Raw genomic sequence first — 17,821 nt, forward strand, 5'->3', positions numbered from 1 at the left:
TTAAAGGCCCGTGATTAAATTGCGCGCAGGAAGGAGAAACCCGATGACCCTCGCATTGATTTTTGCATCAGCAGAGCGTGTAAGCGCAACTTAGGGAAAATCTCCTCTGCTTGCGTGTGTGCGTGTTACAATACAAGCATCGCTTCCTGGTGTGCGAGTGTGTTCTCGCTACACGTGCCGAATGATGCCAAATGAGCAACGAGCCACAAGGAGATGATGACAATGACAGCGCGCAGTTCTCGATATGACTCAGGAAATACTAGCATGTGTTAAGGGAAATAATGTCTGCCCGTAATAGATAGTAGAAAGTTTGTGTAATGGAGTGAATGACAAACACAAAACTTAATCCATACAGTGAGTTAGTGCTGCTCAGTTGTACACTTTATTTCCTACGGGAATTTCTTTAAATAATCCCCAAAAATATGTTTAGTCGGTCGAGAAGCTAAAGGCTAAACGAGGGCTTGGCACCGACTGATCACATGACTGCGCAGGTCCCCTTAAGGACACGGCGGTGGTGTAAAGTGCCCCTCCCCTCCGTTCAAAGGGGGAACCTCCCTGGTGTGGCGTCGCGGCGGCAATAATTCATGAGCAATCCGCGCCCCTTGCCGGCCTTTAGCATTTTTTATTTAATCCGCCGAGCTCCGCCACTGCTGCCGGCTCATCAATAATACACAGCGACGCGTGTTAACACATCCGCGCGGCGCCCGAGTGCACGTGAGGGACTTGGCGGGCCAGAATAGTGTCATTGTTAGAGTTAAAAAAATAACATTTTGCAGATCTGAATTAGATTATCGATGCTTTTATATTCTTTCTATCTCGACAGATCACCAAGATTGAGATACATGACGTAAAAGGACTACACGTGTATTTAAAACCACATAACTTTGCAACATAACATATAGTCCAGTAGCTTAATGCTAACACAAAATGGGGAACACCATGGATGAGCTAAAGAATAGCATCGGTGTCACATTGTTATGGCCTTTAAAGAAACGGATATTTGAACTTGAAAAAATTGAGCCACATGTAGACAGACAATATTCTCAAAGGCATATATTCTTTATCTTTTGCGAAGAACAACTAAATTACTGCATCTTACTGAGGTGCTGAGACCTGCTTCATGTACAGTGAATCAGTTTGTCTGTATAGTACTGCCCCCAAGTGGTGAAGATGTGCGCGCCAGAATGGGGCAGCACAATGTCCATTGAATTGAAGCAAAAACTGTTCAAATATGAAGTACAACACCATAGAGTGCCATTTTTCTGATTAAAAGAACAAAATGCTTTGTTGTTTTAATTCATTCACTATGTGAGACTCACAGTTATGCAAGAATGTATCAAAATTAATATCAGATAGTAAAAAAATTTCCATCAGTAATCATCAACAAGGAACACGTCTGTGCGACGCTTTTTGACATGGCTCTCAGTGTGTAATCGTGTGTGTGCGTGTGAGTGACTGGCAGCCAGGCAAATTGACTCCACCAAATCAGAGGGTCAGGAGGTAACATCACCAGGGGGTTGCTATGACGACACCCAATGGCAACGGAGCTTCCAGGGCAGCACGACAACACAACATGCCAGCGAAATGGCAGAGCTGTCTCTCCTTCTCTTGCCTCGTGTAACCTCTCTCGCGCTTGTTATTGTTGTTGTTGTTGTGTACTTCCCTGCCACAGTGCATGGAAAATATAAACACACAACAACAATACACACGTACGCACAATATGAGGGGGCAGCAGGATCCGAGCATGTTGGTTTTAACAGCTAATACCTCCTAGATTAACCACCCCCGGCTACCATCACGCACACACATACGAACAGAGATTACCCTCCCACGACGTACACACTGTGTGCGCACACACCTTTAGGTTGTGTGTCTAGGCCCCTAGACAATATGTGGTGAAATAAAAACTGGTATACCCAGTTTATTTTGGTTGGTTTGACAACTGAAGAAAAACAAGCTCAAAAATGGTGGTTTTGCACCAAAATGGACGACTTCTTATTGCTTTTCAGGCAGGTGTCCTCTGGACTTTTTAGTGCGTTCTGTTATGATCGACCAAAATTCATGTTGAAAGTTTGAACTTGAATTTAGAATGGATGGATTCCCCCCACCCAACTTTACAAATTCTCAAAAATAATGATTAAACTTTTAATGGCATTGGCAAGAAATGTTGCTAATTAAGCATTGTCCATCTGTCTATGAAAGCTGGTTCTGATTGGTTCTCAATTGGGTGATTTTACCCAAAAATGGCTGCTTCAAACCAAAATGGCTGACTCCCTATTCAATTTAAGGCATGACTTCTTGAGTCTACTCCATGACAGACATGTCTACCAAATTTCATGTTACTCCGTAAAACTGGTGACTGGGGATCATTTTCACAAACTTTCCAGGGGGCGCTACAGAGTCAATTCAGGACCCCTAAAATAAAAACATGCTGCCCTTTATATGTGCACTTGCCAAAACTGTTGCGTTTTCACGCATATTGAGGCCTACAAAAGGCGATTGAGGCGACACACACATGAGCTTTTATCTGTGCTGAAAGAATTGATCCCCTGATGGATTTCAGCGAGGTCACCTGATGTAATAACCTCCACATGGGCTTCCCTGCGGTCCTTATTCCACCCCTTTGTGCATGTGCGCGCGTGTGTGCGTGCTGAATTCTCCATAGACTGCCTGGCATGCTAATCTGCTGCCTGTCTCCGGAGCTCTTCCCGTTGAACAATGGCGGGCATCATGTTAACATCATTAGAGGGATTAATCTCCTCTCCTCCCTCCTTATCTTCTCCTCTTTTTTTCTTTTCATCTCAATTTGCCTCTCCCTCGCTTTCCAGGATTCATTTTTTTGCAGATCAAATGGGGGCCACGCTTAGCCGGCCTGCGCCGGCCCTTTAATTAGCCGCGGCTAATAACGCCGAGCGTGCGCTGATAGGCATCTCTCTGATAAGTCCACGTGAAGACGACCCTCTTTCTACCTTTTCCCCTGACGCTATCTCAGGTTAAAAGCATAGTTTTGAGTCCAACTCTGCACCCAATTAAAAAAAAAAAAAAAAAAAAAAAAAAAAAAAAAAAAAAAAAAAAAAAAAAAAAAAAAAAAAAGAGGCCCCTTCCAGCTAAGCTAACCTGCTAGTGAAGAATCTTAATGACTAATATACGGTGAATTTTTAAGCAGAAATGCCACAAATCTTCAAAGAAATACCTTCAACGGTCAACAATTTAGAGTTAAGGTGCAACGAGGGAAACAAAAAGGAGGAGTCGGACAACCTATGATAGGAATCACTTGAAAATTTGTAATTTAAATCCAGCCCAAGAGAAGCATGTCGCAAAGACAGACGGCGCTCTTTCTACTTTTTCCCAAAGCTAGGTCAGGTTAAAAGCCTTGTTTGGGGTCAAACTTGGCACCCAATAAAAAAAAAAAAAAAGGTTGCTTCGAGCTAAGCCAACCAGCAAGTGAGGAATCTTAATGAAGAATACGAACAATCCTGAAGCAGGAAGGTCACAAATCTTCAAAGAAACATCTGTAACGGTCAACAATTTGGAGTTCAGGTACGATGGTTCAAAAAAATGCAACTAAGTGTTAATATACGATAAAATCTTTAAAAAAAACAAAAAAAAAACACTTCATTCATACATGAGAAATTAAGCTAATGAAAAATGTCGCACAGACAAGTTGGGGGGCCAATCAAAATCAAAAGCATTTTAACGTAGACCATTAAAAAAACGTGAAAATGAGCCCACGTTAAAAATCGAGCCTGGTCCGTGTGCTAATCACCTCTAACTTTCTGCGTGCCTGATGATTTTTTTTTTTTTTATGTTTTCCAATGCTTGTTTGACTCTTAATTAACGCTGCTTTTCGGAAAATGACTTGAGGCCATATCTGTTTAGATTGATCCGCACCAGCGTGATTCCGTAAGCGGAGTGTTTCTGTGTTTGGGAAGGGGCGGAGGCGGAGGACGGTGGGGGGGGCTGATGTTGGAGTGGCGGCATTAATTCCGATCACCGGCAGCCGGCATGGCCTGAGGGAAGGATGAGATGTTGTACGCATGATGCCGAGCTTCTCTTACCAGTTGTTGACTTGTAGGATGGTGAGGCCCGTGTCTTGTGCCAACTGCTTCTTCTGTTCCTCTGACGGGTACGGATGCTACGGGGAAAAGAAAATAAGCGCGCTTTAGTTCACTTCCTGTCTGGGGAGGCGCTTGCATGAATGTTGCCTCTATGTTACATCATGAATGGAAAATGTTTAGTTGTGTAAATCTAGAATTCTTCGGCTTCTCCAATTGTTCTAAGAAATGCTTGATCCAACGAGGGATTTGATTGTGAAGTTCAGAAATTCTACAACTTTCCTCTACGTAACCAATTAAAAGATCTACGCGAATGTATGCATATATTTGAGCCTGTACCGTAAATATCATCCTTGATGAGAGAAAATCCATAATAAATTCAAACTTGTTTTTTTCCCGTTTTTAGAAAAATCATTGACGATGTATGTCGTATAATCATCTCACCCTAAGGTTCAAATAAATTATTGAAAGACTCAAATTAATACAACATTCACGCGTAATGTTCGTGCACTTGGGTTTGGCTTTGACTGTGACTGGATGGAGACCTTTGCCAAACTGAAAAGAAACTTGGCTAAATTGATAAAAATAGTTTGTGAAATCACGCTTGTTTAGACTTAACTAAACTCACTAGATATTTGGTGTTTTTGTATTTCCAGATCCTAATAGAAAGTATATATTTCTAGCAATACGTCTAAGTGTCCTTTCAATACACATTAAAATAGGAGACTGAAAATATGCTGACACATACTGAGCAGCAACAGTATGTGTGCACCGACACAGCGTGCGCTCATACATAAAGAACACAACAATCAGACGTGTAAAATTGGTGTGGCGCCATCATGTTTATTTCTATTTTTTTTAGTCTTTCATGCCACATAATGAACAGGACTGTGTTTTGTTTGAAGGGCGGCAGACAGCAGAGGGGAGCCTCGCTCGTTTTTTTTGTTTTTTTGTTTTCCCCCTCCAAGCATTCCCCTTGTCCATGTGATGGGCTGTGAGGAAGGAGGAGGAGTAAGGAGGGGGAATACATGGAGGCTAATTTCATGCAGTAAGTTATAATTGCATTGTCGCCTCTGGCCAAACTGCTGTCCAGCCTGTGTTAGTGTGTGTATTCAAACAAGCATGTTAGAGTTTGAGTAACTCACAACAGTTTGCCAGAAACGTCAATAATACAATAATTCTCAATTCATTGGAAGAAAAGCATCAAAGTGCATCACAATATCCATTTAAATCAAGAAGGGGAATTTTGAGAGTTTGAATCTCTGTTAGATTCATTAAAGATGACGATGACCAAGGTGTAAACTGCCTCTTCTACATTCTCACAAGCACAATGAATACATCAGACAAACCCACAAACCGAATTAAGATCAACAAGACGAACATTTGAGTTAATTATCCAGCACTGCATTACTTAATGGAAATGGAGATGCTTGCTTATCTATCTTTGTCCTGCGATTGGCTGGGCGGCCAGTCAAAGATGTCCTCAACTCTCACCCAAACAAAACTACTCACCCATGACCACCCAATCAGCTTAAAAAAATGGATGGATGGACAAATTTGCTCAAAAAATAACTCAGATACAGCAAATGTTAGCATTTTTGCTGACTTAGTAAACTCAGACAGTTGATACATTGAGCTTTTTTTTTGGAGCCAAAGGGACATTAAAGTTGGATCTTCTTGAAGTGATGCAGTCAAGTCCAAATGTCTGTGAGTCAAACCGAATACTATGCTAGCATGGTAGCTAGCCACAGACTAGCTCGCTGCCAACCGGTTGCCATTTCTGAACAAAAATCTTATATGAGTTTTATAAGAAATCTGCTTTCTTTGCATCAGCATACCTTTTGTTTGCTATATTTAGGCGGACTTACGCAGTATGAAATGAAAATTAGGGGTATCATGGTATGCCCAAAATCAGGGTACAGCACATACATTAATTTGAAGATCACGGCTTTGGTTTGCCATGGGTTTAGTCAGGGAACAAAAATGCTCCAGCAAAGTGCAACATCGATAGTATGTCTTAAGTGAGCAATGCAGACAAGAACAGTAAACATCACCAACATCAGCCAAAACATTACTAGCCATGACGTCCACTTGCCTGAGGCCGAGCTGCACTGTTTTTATTTACAACGTGTGACAAGAACACGAAGTAGTTACACTCCTTACATAACATGATTTGTGCGGTATGCCGCATACAGAACGTTCTATACCGGAAAATCGGAACACATAGAAATCGGACATAACCACAAAGTTACGCAAGGACGGCCGACACGAGGCGCCGCTCTGCCGCCTCCATGCGTCGGACATCATAAAACGTCACTGTTAAGGCTTTTGCTTCGCATCCATTGGACCCGACGGCAGCGAACAAACGACGCGCCGCTAGCATGCAAATGTGGCCAGTGAAGCAGTCTCACTCGTGATATACAGTATGATGTTGGGGTTCGAGAAAGGGGGGCGGGTCCACGCCACAGGCTACAGCGCAAAACACACGCAGCCCGTTTGTGTGGTTAGCATACAGACACACATGCCGTGGATTCTTCTACAGCACACTCGACCTTCGTAAATTGTTTTAAGTTATGGACTAGCTTCAACATACAGACACCCCCTCTGCACATACACTTCAAAAATATGAAAACAAAGTAGTACATAGCCAGTAAAGTGTCACTATATACAATATTACCGGCTGCAGATAAAGAATATTTCGGGTAGAGTATGTTTGTTTGTTTTTAAAAATTGCATTTAATACAAGAAATGCTTTTACCATAAACAGTACACTGAAGCCCACAATGTGTTTTGATGCTGCTCTCTTGCTTTTGGAGCGTGCCAAACGAACTCCAATCTGTCACAACTGTGAAGTTTTAATATGGTGTGTGATACTGTGTCTCCTAATGGCCTTTGGCTTGGATTCAGCGTGCCGAGAGAGAGCGAGAGCGAGAGAGGGAACATGTTCTTGAAAGGAGCAGATGGAAAGTTTCTGCGCATCCTCCCCCCCCTCCTCCTCGCTCCCTCCGCTCTATCTTAATGATATGTCTTCTCCAAATATACAAGCGCTTTCATGAGAACTCGCAGCCTGCTCGCTGCAAGCATGTGGCTGCCAGGACAAGAGGGGAGGGACGCGAGGGAGGGTTATGTTTTCCCTCATCTTATCAGTCTGACTCTCTGCTATTTTTCCTGTTAATATAAGTAAGTGGGCCTTTGCCAAATCAAACTACAATGGGGAAAGGCACAGACCTCCGCCAAGGCCTTTTGTGGACTCACAGAAGGCTAGACGAAGGCGGCCTAAACATTATCAGAAGCACTGACCAACATTTACAGCCTTAATTCTAATACTGTGTTCATCTAGTCACAATAGTATTTCTCTTGGATGCAAGTAGATATTTTTGTCCAATCAGATTTCAGCCTCAATGTGCTTATCAAACCCCACCAGCTTCTCTGATGTGCATTTACCAAACACTTCTTTAATGAAAAATAAAACATTTTATTTTTCAAATTCATTCAAATTGCTCAACTTGACATTGTTATTCATGCAGTTAAGCCAACAGACTTCCAACACTATAAAACAACCACCTCTTAAGTTTGAACCCGGGGCATCAGAAACATTGAAAACAGCAGCGGCCCCAGAACTAAACCCTGTGGAACACCATGCGTTCCATTGAACATATGAATACATGTTGCACATATTCGTCCAACCACTTTCTTTCTTTTTTCTCAACATAATTAATACATAACATACCATCACAACAGCCATTGTTAAATTTTATTTATCGGTAAATATTTTATTATTATTTTTCTGATAAATATTGATCCTGAACTGGTCAACACAACAAAAACGAGTCATCATACTGTCAAAACAATGACACTTCCCTCTCACCCCATTAAAAAAAAGATGCAATCTTTCTAAAACCAGGAAATATTAGCATACTAAGTTAACTCACAATAAATTAACAAAAAATTAAAAAACAACACGCCACCATATCTTTGACTTTCATTAGAGGACTTAATTTTGTATTTTCACTACCGACACTCACCAGTGAGCCAGTATCAAAAATGGTACAACCCCACTGACTCATCATTTCATAACGTTAACGTTTTACTGGGAAAATGAATAATTATGAAAAAAGAAAAAACGTCACATTTTCTTAATGCTGCGATAAAACCACATGCTTCCCTACAGGGAGGTAAGTGTCACATGTTAAAAAGACTTTTTTTTTTTTTTTTTGCTGTGACGATGCTCCAGTTTACAGTGAGGAGGAGGATTATTTCACCGACGTCTTCATCTCGCCACGTCAGCACAAACAAAACCCCCCCGAGGAGCACCAAAAATACACTTTGACAAGAAACATAAGCGCTGACGTCGCCAATTCCAGTCAACTTCACAAGCGCTTGTGATGTTTCAAATGGCGTACGCGCACGGCTTTTTATTCGCCGTGAGACGACGTCTCTTCGTGTGTTCGACTCCATCCTCGTCTTGCCTCCTCGCTTATTAGCGTTGTGGCGATATCGCGCCGCATCTTTTCTATTTAAAGCTCACCCAGCCTGTTCGCTGGTTCGACACGGCGCGTTAGCTTTTAAAAAGCATAGCGCAAGGTTGGGGGGAATGTTTTTTGGTTGGGGGGGATTTTACCCCGTCACAGTTGTGATATGGCTGCAAAACAGAGGCCATGACGCTGCGTGGAAGAGTGGTGGCGTTGTGATTTTTCATCAGCAGATCGGCTTTGCCACAAGGCACCCAGATGCCAGCCACGCCAGCCAACAACTGCAGTAAACAACTTGTTAGTGGCCGGTGTTAGGAGTGCCATTTTGCTAGCTTGTTTGATTGAGGGGCAATTTTAAAAAGCTAACACGTCATATTCTTCTTTTTCTTCGTTATTAAAAATCTTAAGATGTTAAACAAAGCTAATTAATTGGCCAAGTCTTAGTGAGTACTGCCTCTGCAGTGCAAAAAAACAAACAAAATAAACAGTTGTCGCAACATGTGTTTTCATTTTGCATTTCCAGAAAACTTTAATAAAACAAGCTTGATTTGTTGTTTTTTGTCAATGTCGACACTGCTGCTTTGGCTAATTAGCATGTCATGCTAATGGCTAACATTCTTGTTTCATTTTGCACTTCCAGACTACTTTAATAAAACAAGCTTGATTTGTTGTTTTTGGTCAATGTCGACACTGTTGTTTTGGCTAATTAGCATGTCATGCTATTGGCTAACATTCTTGATTCATTTTGCACTTCCGGACAACTTTAACGAAACAATCCCAATTTGTTTCATTTATTTTGGTCAATGTTGACGCTGATGCTTTAGCTAGTTAGCATGTTATGTTAACTGCTAACATTCTTGGTCCATTTTCATCTGGAATACTTTGTGTGACTTTTGCGCATAGTGGAGCAACCATTATATGACGTAATAGTGTAACTCGCTTCATGAAAGTGAAACAGTAAAGCAAGTTTGTCTGTTTATTTTTTGGTCAGTGTTCACGCTGACACTTTAGCTGGTTAGCATTGCTTAGATACAGTGTAGCAGTAACATAACTTTTGCAAAACTTGTAGCAGTCGAGGCGAACAACAAATCAAATATAATTTGTTGCCACTTGCTACTCTTAACTAATAACTGGCACTTGTATAACTGTAGTATCTGTTCTGTACTTCTACATACAGATTGTGAGTACTTTTCCCACCTCTACCAATTCAGCAGCTAATGCTAACTTACTTAGCACACTACGAGTGTGACTCTCACTTTGCCTGGGCCGTGACCCCTTTTACACCGGTGTGCCCCCGGAGGATCAAAACGGTGTTACGCTGACAAGAGCTAGCATGCCGCTAATGGCCGCCTCGGAAAGACTTTTGTAAACAATCCACAAGCGGGACGTTGATTCCTGCTTGTTGACTTGGCAGGTGAGCGACAAGCCGAGCAGCGGGCCCGCTCCCAGACGGCTAATCCGGGGGGCCTTTTTTTGGCCCGAGGGTTAGATACACACACATATTCACACACACAAATTCAGGAACGCACTGTTTACTGCGAGTGCTGCCAGGCCAGTATGAGGTTGCCTTAAATATTTGGGGAGGTGAGCACATTGTTATGCCAAAACTCTGAGCAAGTGCAGACTTTCCAACACAAGCTGTGCGCACTCCCCAAATTTGCTTCCTGTTCAGTCGTCGGCTAGTTGCAACAGTCTTGTAAGGTAAAGGAGTCAAATTTGTATTTATTTATGTCAACTTTCCCTTTTACTCCTCTGCATTTACCAGCTTCATTACTCATTATTTCAAAATGATTTTTTTAAATGTTCCTTGAAGTGAAGTTATTTTATATACTTGTACTTTTACATATACACAAGACTGCTTGCAAGTGTCTGCCGACATCCCAATTGACTTGATTAGAGGAAGCGGGGAAGACCCGACAAGCAAAGCCAGGAAGAAAAAGACAGGATTAAAGAGAAAGAAAAGTGAGTGAACAAAACAAGAAAACAAAGCCCTCTCCAACCAAATTTCTTCTGATAGGGACCTGCTCCAATGTAGAATAACAAAATACACTCAAAAAATAATACCCCCCCCCCAAAAAAAACGCGCTTAAACGTCTCCGAGCTTGTAACATGAATAATTCAGAAATTGGCACTTTGTCATCGAGTGTCTCTCCATATCTCCTGGAGATAAAGGGGGAAAAACAGATGTTTTCATGCATTAATGAGCGCTTTTCCTCTCAAAAAAAGAAAACAGCTTTTGTTGGTTTAGGGAATTCCCTCAATGCTGCGGCCTTTTGGGAAACAAATGGAGTTAGCGGCGTGTGGAAAGCGTAGCTCATCTCGGGTAATTGATCATCGTCGGCAGCGTTTGTCTAATTCGCACTCCATGCCGTGTAAAATCCTGCTTCACAGTTGTGGGAAGAAACAAAGTACAAACACTTGGTTGCTGCACTAAAGCAGATTCTTCTGTAATTTACTTGAGTATTTAGTCTTGTTACTTTTTCAACCTCCGCATATAATAACGCCACTAGGGGGAAAACAAAAAGAAGAGTAAAGTAACCAGAGATTTACATTAGAGGTGCATTGATTAATGGATTAATCAACAAGTAATCAAATATAAAATGAAATGAAAATTACTTTTGATAATCGATTAACAATTTAGAGAGCTTGTTTAATTTGAAATTGTCCCAAATCCTTGGATTTTCAGCCTCTCAACAGTAAATATGCTCTGATTTCACGAGTCCTTTGTGAAAGCTGACTGATGATCTTTTTTCAAAACATGATATTTGCAAACATCTGCTTTCACTTTAGAAAACAGTTATCAACATTTTTGTCGATTTTCTGAGGGACTGAAACAGAAACTGGATCATCATCACTTTGGGCATTTTCTGCACTTTCAATTAGAAATGTCCTATTTTTCAGTAAAGGGAAGAAAATTCTTTTTTTTTTTTAATTAAAGGGATACTTCACTTCTTTAGCCCATTATAGTAATAAAAAATTAATATTTTGTCAATAATTAATTTGATACTTTCATTATTTTTCACGTACAATCACTACTTTTAAAAACACATTTTGCAACTTGCTGTCGACTGAAAATGACATCACAAGGGCTCAGGTAACCAATCACAGCTCAGCTTGTGAATGTCACATGACCAAACCTAGAAAACTGAGCTGTGATTGGTTACCTGAGCCCTTGTGATGTCATTTTCAGTCAACAGCAAGTTGCAAAATGTGTTTTTAAAGGTAGTTATTGTACGTGAAAAATAATGAAAATATCAAATTTATTAAGGGCAAAATATTAATGTTTGACTGACAAAAATGGCTGGATAAGTAAAGTATCCCTTTAAGTTGTTGTCATAGCTGAGATCTTGGAAACTCGTGAAGTGGAATGTGTTCCTGGTAGCATTGATGAATATGGCACAACAGATTAGAAGTAGTAAGATTTCAAGTTATCAACATGGGGTATCGCTATATGAAAATAGCACTGTTTAACATAACAATCAAATAGTGTTAAGAATTAAAGAGTTTGTGTTTCATAACCTGGCTCCTTCTGGCTTGGATGACTTGGCCACATATATATATTCCGTTATAACACTGCCACAAAGAAGCTACTTATTACTCGACTATGGTGTTCGCATAATGTGTTAGCAGTAAGCTAACAGACATTAATGGCAAAACCACATGCTGGTTTTGAAACACAAATGTCAATTCTCTGTTTTATGTGCAGTTTAACAGTAAAATTAAACAAAGAGTGACAATAATCAGCTCGAAATTCTACACTATCTGCCAAACTGCTGCTGTGAGATGAGTTGAGTTCAATGCCGCCACCATACAGCACTCGAGTACAGCTTTGAGTACTTTCACCACCTCTGCTTGCTTGTATATAGAAAGGATCCCGGCATGTATGTACACGACCACTGACAGTCAAGTCATGACAAAGCTCCATATCGGTCTGCGCTAAAAACGAGGGTGTGCTTCATTAGTCGTGGCCATTCCAGAACAGGGGGGGGGAGGCATCGTCGGAGGTGGGCCGAATGTTTGGCCACACCTGCCGCCCCTTTATGGCGCGCCGGCGGGCTGCTCGTTGGACTGCGCCTGATGAGCCGGGGCTAATTCAAGGGGTGATTATGTAGTTTGCTGGACCACTAAACCTCTTTAAGCCCGTAATTACTGCCTATTTGAGCGAGGGGAGGCACTCCAAAAGGCATCGGTGAACGGCAGCCACAGCTGGAGTTGTACCGCCGCTGCTTCGGGGGGCCGGGCCGCCATGAAAGTGGGGGGCTGGGAGGCGGGGATGTGCCACGATGTTGGTAAGAACAGGTTGACCCGTAGAACAGCAGCCGTCGCTGAGCATTAAAAAAAAAAAAAAAAGACAATTGTTTTGTGGCGTCTGCCAAACAGGAATTATGTTTCGTTACCGTTGCCATGCAGGTTGGGTAAGCACTCAGGGTTTTTCCTGCCTTAAATGGAGGCCATCCTTTCCCATCAGTAAGTATGCTACACCACCCCACCACTGGCTCACACAAAGTATTTATTGTTCTCTATAACACGTCAGCTGCCTTTAAAAATACTTGTATAAATTTACGAGATATCTAAGAAAATCCCCTAAATCAGGTGTACTGTAAAGCACATATTTTAATTAAAATGAAATCAGATATGACTAGGTATAAAACCATGAAACTGACCAATATATTGGTAGTGGAAAAGAAAACGTGTCAACTCTGAGGTAAAAACTCAACAATTGCAGTTAAAAAAATAATTAAATAAAATAGCCCAACAAGTATAATGCAGATAACAGTTGTCATGATGTCAGAACTTAAAAACAGGAGCTTAGAGTTGTCAAATAACTCACTTTTGTCATATTTGCTCCCCAAATCTGATTTTTAAAAACCCGTTGCTCCAGAGACAAAATCTTCCGGAATATCCCTTGTTTGCTAACAACGTAGCATACTACCAAACAGAGGCAGAGCAGGGGAAAAAGCAAAAAACAGAATTAGCAACATTCCTGCTTGACATTTAAGTTCATTCAGTAGTTTTGATTTATAATTGATTGAAAAATCAAACTTCAAACCGATAATACTTTGTATTTTAGTCACAAATTATGCTACGAATGTAGCAGCCATCGCTAACGCCGGCTTGTCTACAAGTGCTAATGTTAGCTTAGGATTGCTAGTGCTGTTATTTTGCGTTCTCTGTGAGTATTTATTAAAAGGATGAATTTTTTAAATCTGTCTCACCTGGATTTGGTGCTGGACTGTTTGACTTTGGCAGAAGTCAGAAAGCAGGTTTGGGACATTGACTAGCTCCTTTGAATTTGTCTTCACTACTTGATTCAACACTGTTGCAACTTTTCCTGACTTTGTGGATTATTTTGCATCGTTCATTCCATCCAACTATGAAAGAAATGTGACTGCCGGTGAAAGCCGATTCCCCGGAGGAAGCAATTTGGGCACACTCTAATAACCTTGGCGATATTATTACGTTATTAGCATAATTACCCTTTTGCCCCTGACGTTTTAATTAGAAAGTCAGCTTTGGGGAAGGCCGGTAAACGCTGAAAAGTAGGTGAGGTAATTTCACAATTGCTCCCTGATGCGCGGATGACGATCGGTGACGCCTGGTTCCGAGTACATCTACGCGCAGTGGAGATCGTCTCACCTGTCCGTGCCCTCTTCAATCCATCTGCTCTATATTTAGCTTTTTGCTAGCTTTCTCACACTCGAGCACCCCCTTCCCTTCCCCCTCTTATTTTCCTTCCATTTGCCTCCTCCTCCTCTTGTTAAGTTTCCGTTAAGTGCCCGAGCTCGGCCTTCTTTCTCCTCCTCCTGCTCATCTTCTCCATCAGTGCACCACTATGACAAATCAATGAGCTAATCCGTCGTAACAAACAAGTGAGCAGTACTTGCTTCGCCTCCCGATTGAGGGACGGAGGTTAAGCGTGCAAGGTATTTACAATAAGAGGCAGGAAGTAAGACAACTGGATTTTGTTGGGAAAAAATATCATCATGGGAAGAAGTGAAGAAAATGTCTTGCTTTTTTTTTTCTTTTTTTTTTCTCGTGCTCCGAATTCCACCATCATGATGTGCTGCTCGTCTGTATTCACCACCTGCTTGACTGGATATAGGAATCCTCTCACAACACACGCACACACGAACCATCAATTACGCCAGCTTTAGAGGTAGTATCACAGGAGCAAGGTACACGGTGACCTAGTGTTGACTGTTTAGCAAGTCTGCCTCATTGTTCTAAGGTTCTGGGTTCAAATCTGGGCTTGGGTCTTCCTGACATGTTATGTACTTGTGTAGGTTTGTTCCAGGTACTCCAGATGTGAATGGGCATCTCTCCTTTATGTGGCTCCTCTCAGAACCACAATGAATACATGATTAATGGGAAAACTGAATTGTTACACCTCACTGTGACTGCACTACACATTCGTGAATTAAAAAAACAAACAAAACAAAAAACATGAAATTGAGTAAATAGGAGCTGAGAGGTATGATTCACAATCTGGCAATGCAAGCGCATTGATAAATGAGCACGCCAATTATTAGCGCGTCAAAACGCCTCATCAATCATAAACAAACACACAAAGAAATAAAACAAGTGACACGGACACACGCTCGCACACGCACGTAGTATATGTGGGGCAGTGGCAATATAAGTACGAGGTATCGAGCTGCTGACTCCAGCCAGAAAAGAGATCCGACAATCCCGCGGATCACCAAAACAGCCTTAATGGATAGCGGCTAACAGCTAAGGCTAATGTGATTTCACACTAAAGCAGAGTTAATATATTGCTGGCTGAACACAACCAAGCTACTGCACACACATACACAGTACACACACACTAAGGCTATGCTAAACTTTCTTCAAAGCCGCTGAACTTCGTTTAAGGAGTTTTAATGTAAAACTGCTGATTTGATAAATAAAAGTAGCAGAAAAAAAGTGCTTAATCCATTTTCCAACTTAACTGAAGCTTGGGAGGGAAAATGTCGAAATTGGTGAGTTAACTGGATAAAGGAGCAGATCGAGCCACACTTTTCCAATGTTGCAATTGCATAACCCTCACAAATTAATTCACACATTTATCTAGTTTTTTTTTTTTTTGCCGTTTCTGAAATACCCAAATATAGCACAAAATGGTCCCAACGCTAACTTTAGCCTGGTTTAGGGATAGTGGAAAATATGGAAAGTCGTTTAAAATGATTGACGGCGTTATAATTTCTCAGTTGAACGAAGCATAAATCTTCATGACAAATTTGTAGGACGTACTAAATCAAATTAGGATCATCAAGCTTTGGCAGAGGCCTCTAAAAAAATGCTATGCTAGATATTGTGAGAAACGCGAGCTAACTGGCTAATTTGTGACCATATTTTCCAGAGTTGGACTTTGCACTCACGCTCAAAGAAATACCACAACCATGGTGGGGAACTCCACATCCCACCCATGTGCTGATGTCACAGATGAGTGTGTGTGCGTGTGTATCTGCTGTAATGCGGTTGCGCCCAACTAGCACGATTTGTCATTTTAGAGTTATTAGGTTTTTTTTCACCAGAGCACACACACACGCACACACCGACATGTTGATAACACACAGTTGATAATGAAAGAGCGTGTGTGTATGAAACCATCAATCACATTACTGATGAGTACACACATGCCCACAAAACTTATTATGATGCAAGTAAACACATTAATTGTTAAGTATACGTCAATATGCTGCCCATGTTGCTATGCTACCGTTAGCCACAACAAATGTAAACAAACATCCGGAAATGAAGGTCAACCAGAGAACGGAACGAAAGCATTTTAATTTTTGATGCCTCGCAACATCGTATTTAATCCTTCTTAATGCCATTTAAGGCCTTCATTTTAGCAAAATCCATTTCATGACTTTTAATGCTTTTTTTAACGACCCGTGTAAACCCTTGCTGTGATTTCTTAGTTTTGAGCAGGAGAGGTCACACGGTGCCTCATAGCAAGGGTCCATTCTGACCTCCCACCACTTTGGGTTAGTAAAAATGCTTCCTTGACCCCACGTTAAAAAAAAAAAAAAAAAAAAAAAAAAAAAAAAGGGGCCATCCATCATTCTGTCCATCAATCAGAGAACAGATGGCCTTTCATGTAATCTGTGCGGGGACTGCCGGCTACCCCTCTGTCCTGGTCGTACTACAACCCCTCACCCCAGTACCTCAACACCACCACCAAGACCTCACACTCAATCACTCCCAGTTGCATACACGCTCCCATGGGTCACTATTCGGCAAAGATGGCTCATCGCGCTATTGTGTTTTTGATACACAAACAAAAGCGAGCGTTTGTGCGTATGTGAGGGTCAGTCAACAAAAAAGATGCCCCCCTTGCCTGCCTTTGGTCTCTAGGGCCTGTCAAGAGGGATAATTGATGATGTTTTCATTACAAGGTGTGGGCCAATGTGGGGGTTGGGGGCCACAGAATGAGCGCACATACGTACTTGTGTGCGTGTGCATGTGTGTGTCCGAGGTTGACTCAGCTGCCTTCCTTGCTTGACACCAAGTGGCGTGTGATACGTATAATTGGCCCGTAAATTAAAATCTCAGATTTCCCCCCCAAATTGTTTTGTGAGCGACAATAACATGGATTAAAAAAATTGCTATAAAGTTGCATTTTTATTTTGTTTACAAAAAATAAGGTAAACATTTTATCACAAATTTGCAATTCTCGCGGTGTTGGTGAGTTCACATTACATCTTATAGCGCTCCCGCTGATAACCGCCGTTCTCGAACCACTGGACCAATCACAGAGCGACATTATGTTTGGGGGCGGGATATGCAACTGTGACGAAACCAGGAAGTCAGCGGACGAATGGATGCTGCAATTATTTCTGTTCTCGCAGATTCACTCGCCGTTTCCTTGTTGAACGTTGAACAGCGACAAGAAAAGTTCGACAAGAACGAACACAAAAATGTTCCCCCTGTGGCCGTGATTGGTTAAAACAAACGTGTAGAATGCCGCATTATCCAATCAGCTTGAATTATTGTACAAAATGTCCCGCCTTTCCCGACCAAATTATGCTGCATTCGAGGATGGTCGGAAGTCAGATATATCCGAGTTGGTTTTTCCTAGTTCTGATCTGAAAGCGTTCGAGGCGAAAGTAAACTGGTGGATAGTGGTAAATTGTTTATTTTGGTTCTTAGAACTCATTTTTTACCTCCAGCAAATTTACCTTGTTGTAATTTTGCTTCATTTATTGTTTTTATCTTATTTCATAAGCATTCCATAAAGTTCAGTAGTTGACCGTATAATTTCAGGTACCAGATGGATATTGCGGAGAA

General features: G+C 41.5%; 1 protein-coding gene across 2 annotated transcripts in view; it reads right to left on the reverse strand.

Moving 5' to 3' along the window:
* The window catches only part of meis1b (Meis homeobox 1 b), a 201,667-nt gene that overhangs the window by 19,925 nt on the left and 163,921 nt on the right, over nucleotides 1–17,821 (reverse strand). For both annotated transcript variants that reach the window (XM_077494845.1, XM_077494844.1), the window contains one exon: nucleotides 4,059–4,135. In XM_077494845.1, coding sequence (XP_077350971.1) covers nucleotides 4,059–4,135 — 77 coding nt within the window. The remainder of the gene's footprint in view (nucleotides 1–4,058; nucleotides 4,136–17,821) is intronic.

Source organism: Festucalex cinctus, chromosome 14 (assembly GCF_051991245.1).
Source record: "Festucalex cinctus isolate MCC-2025b chromosome 14, RoL_Fcin_1.0, whole genome shotgun sequence".
NCBI lineage: Eukaryota > Metazoa > Chordata > Actinopteri > Syngnathiformes > Syngnathidae > Festucalex > Festucalex cinctus.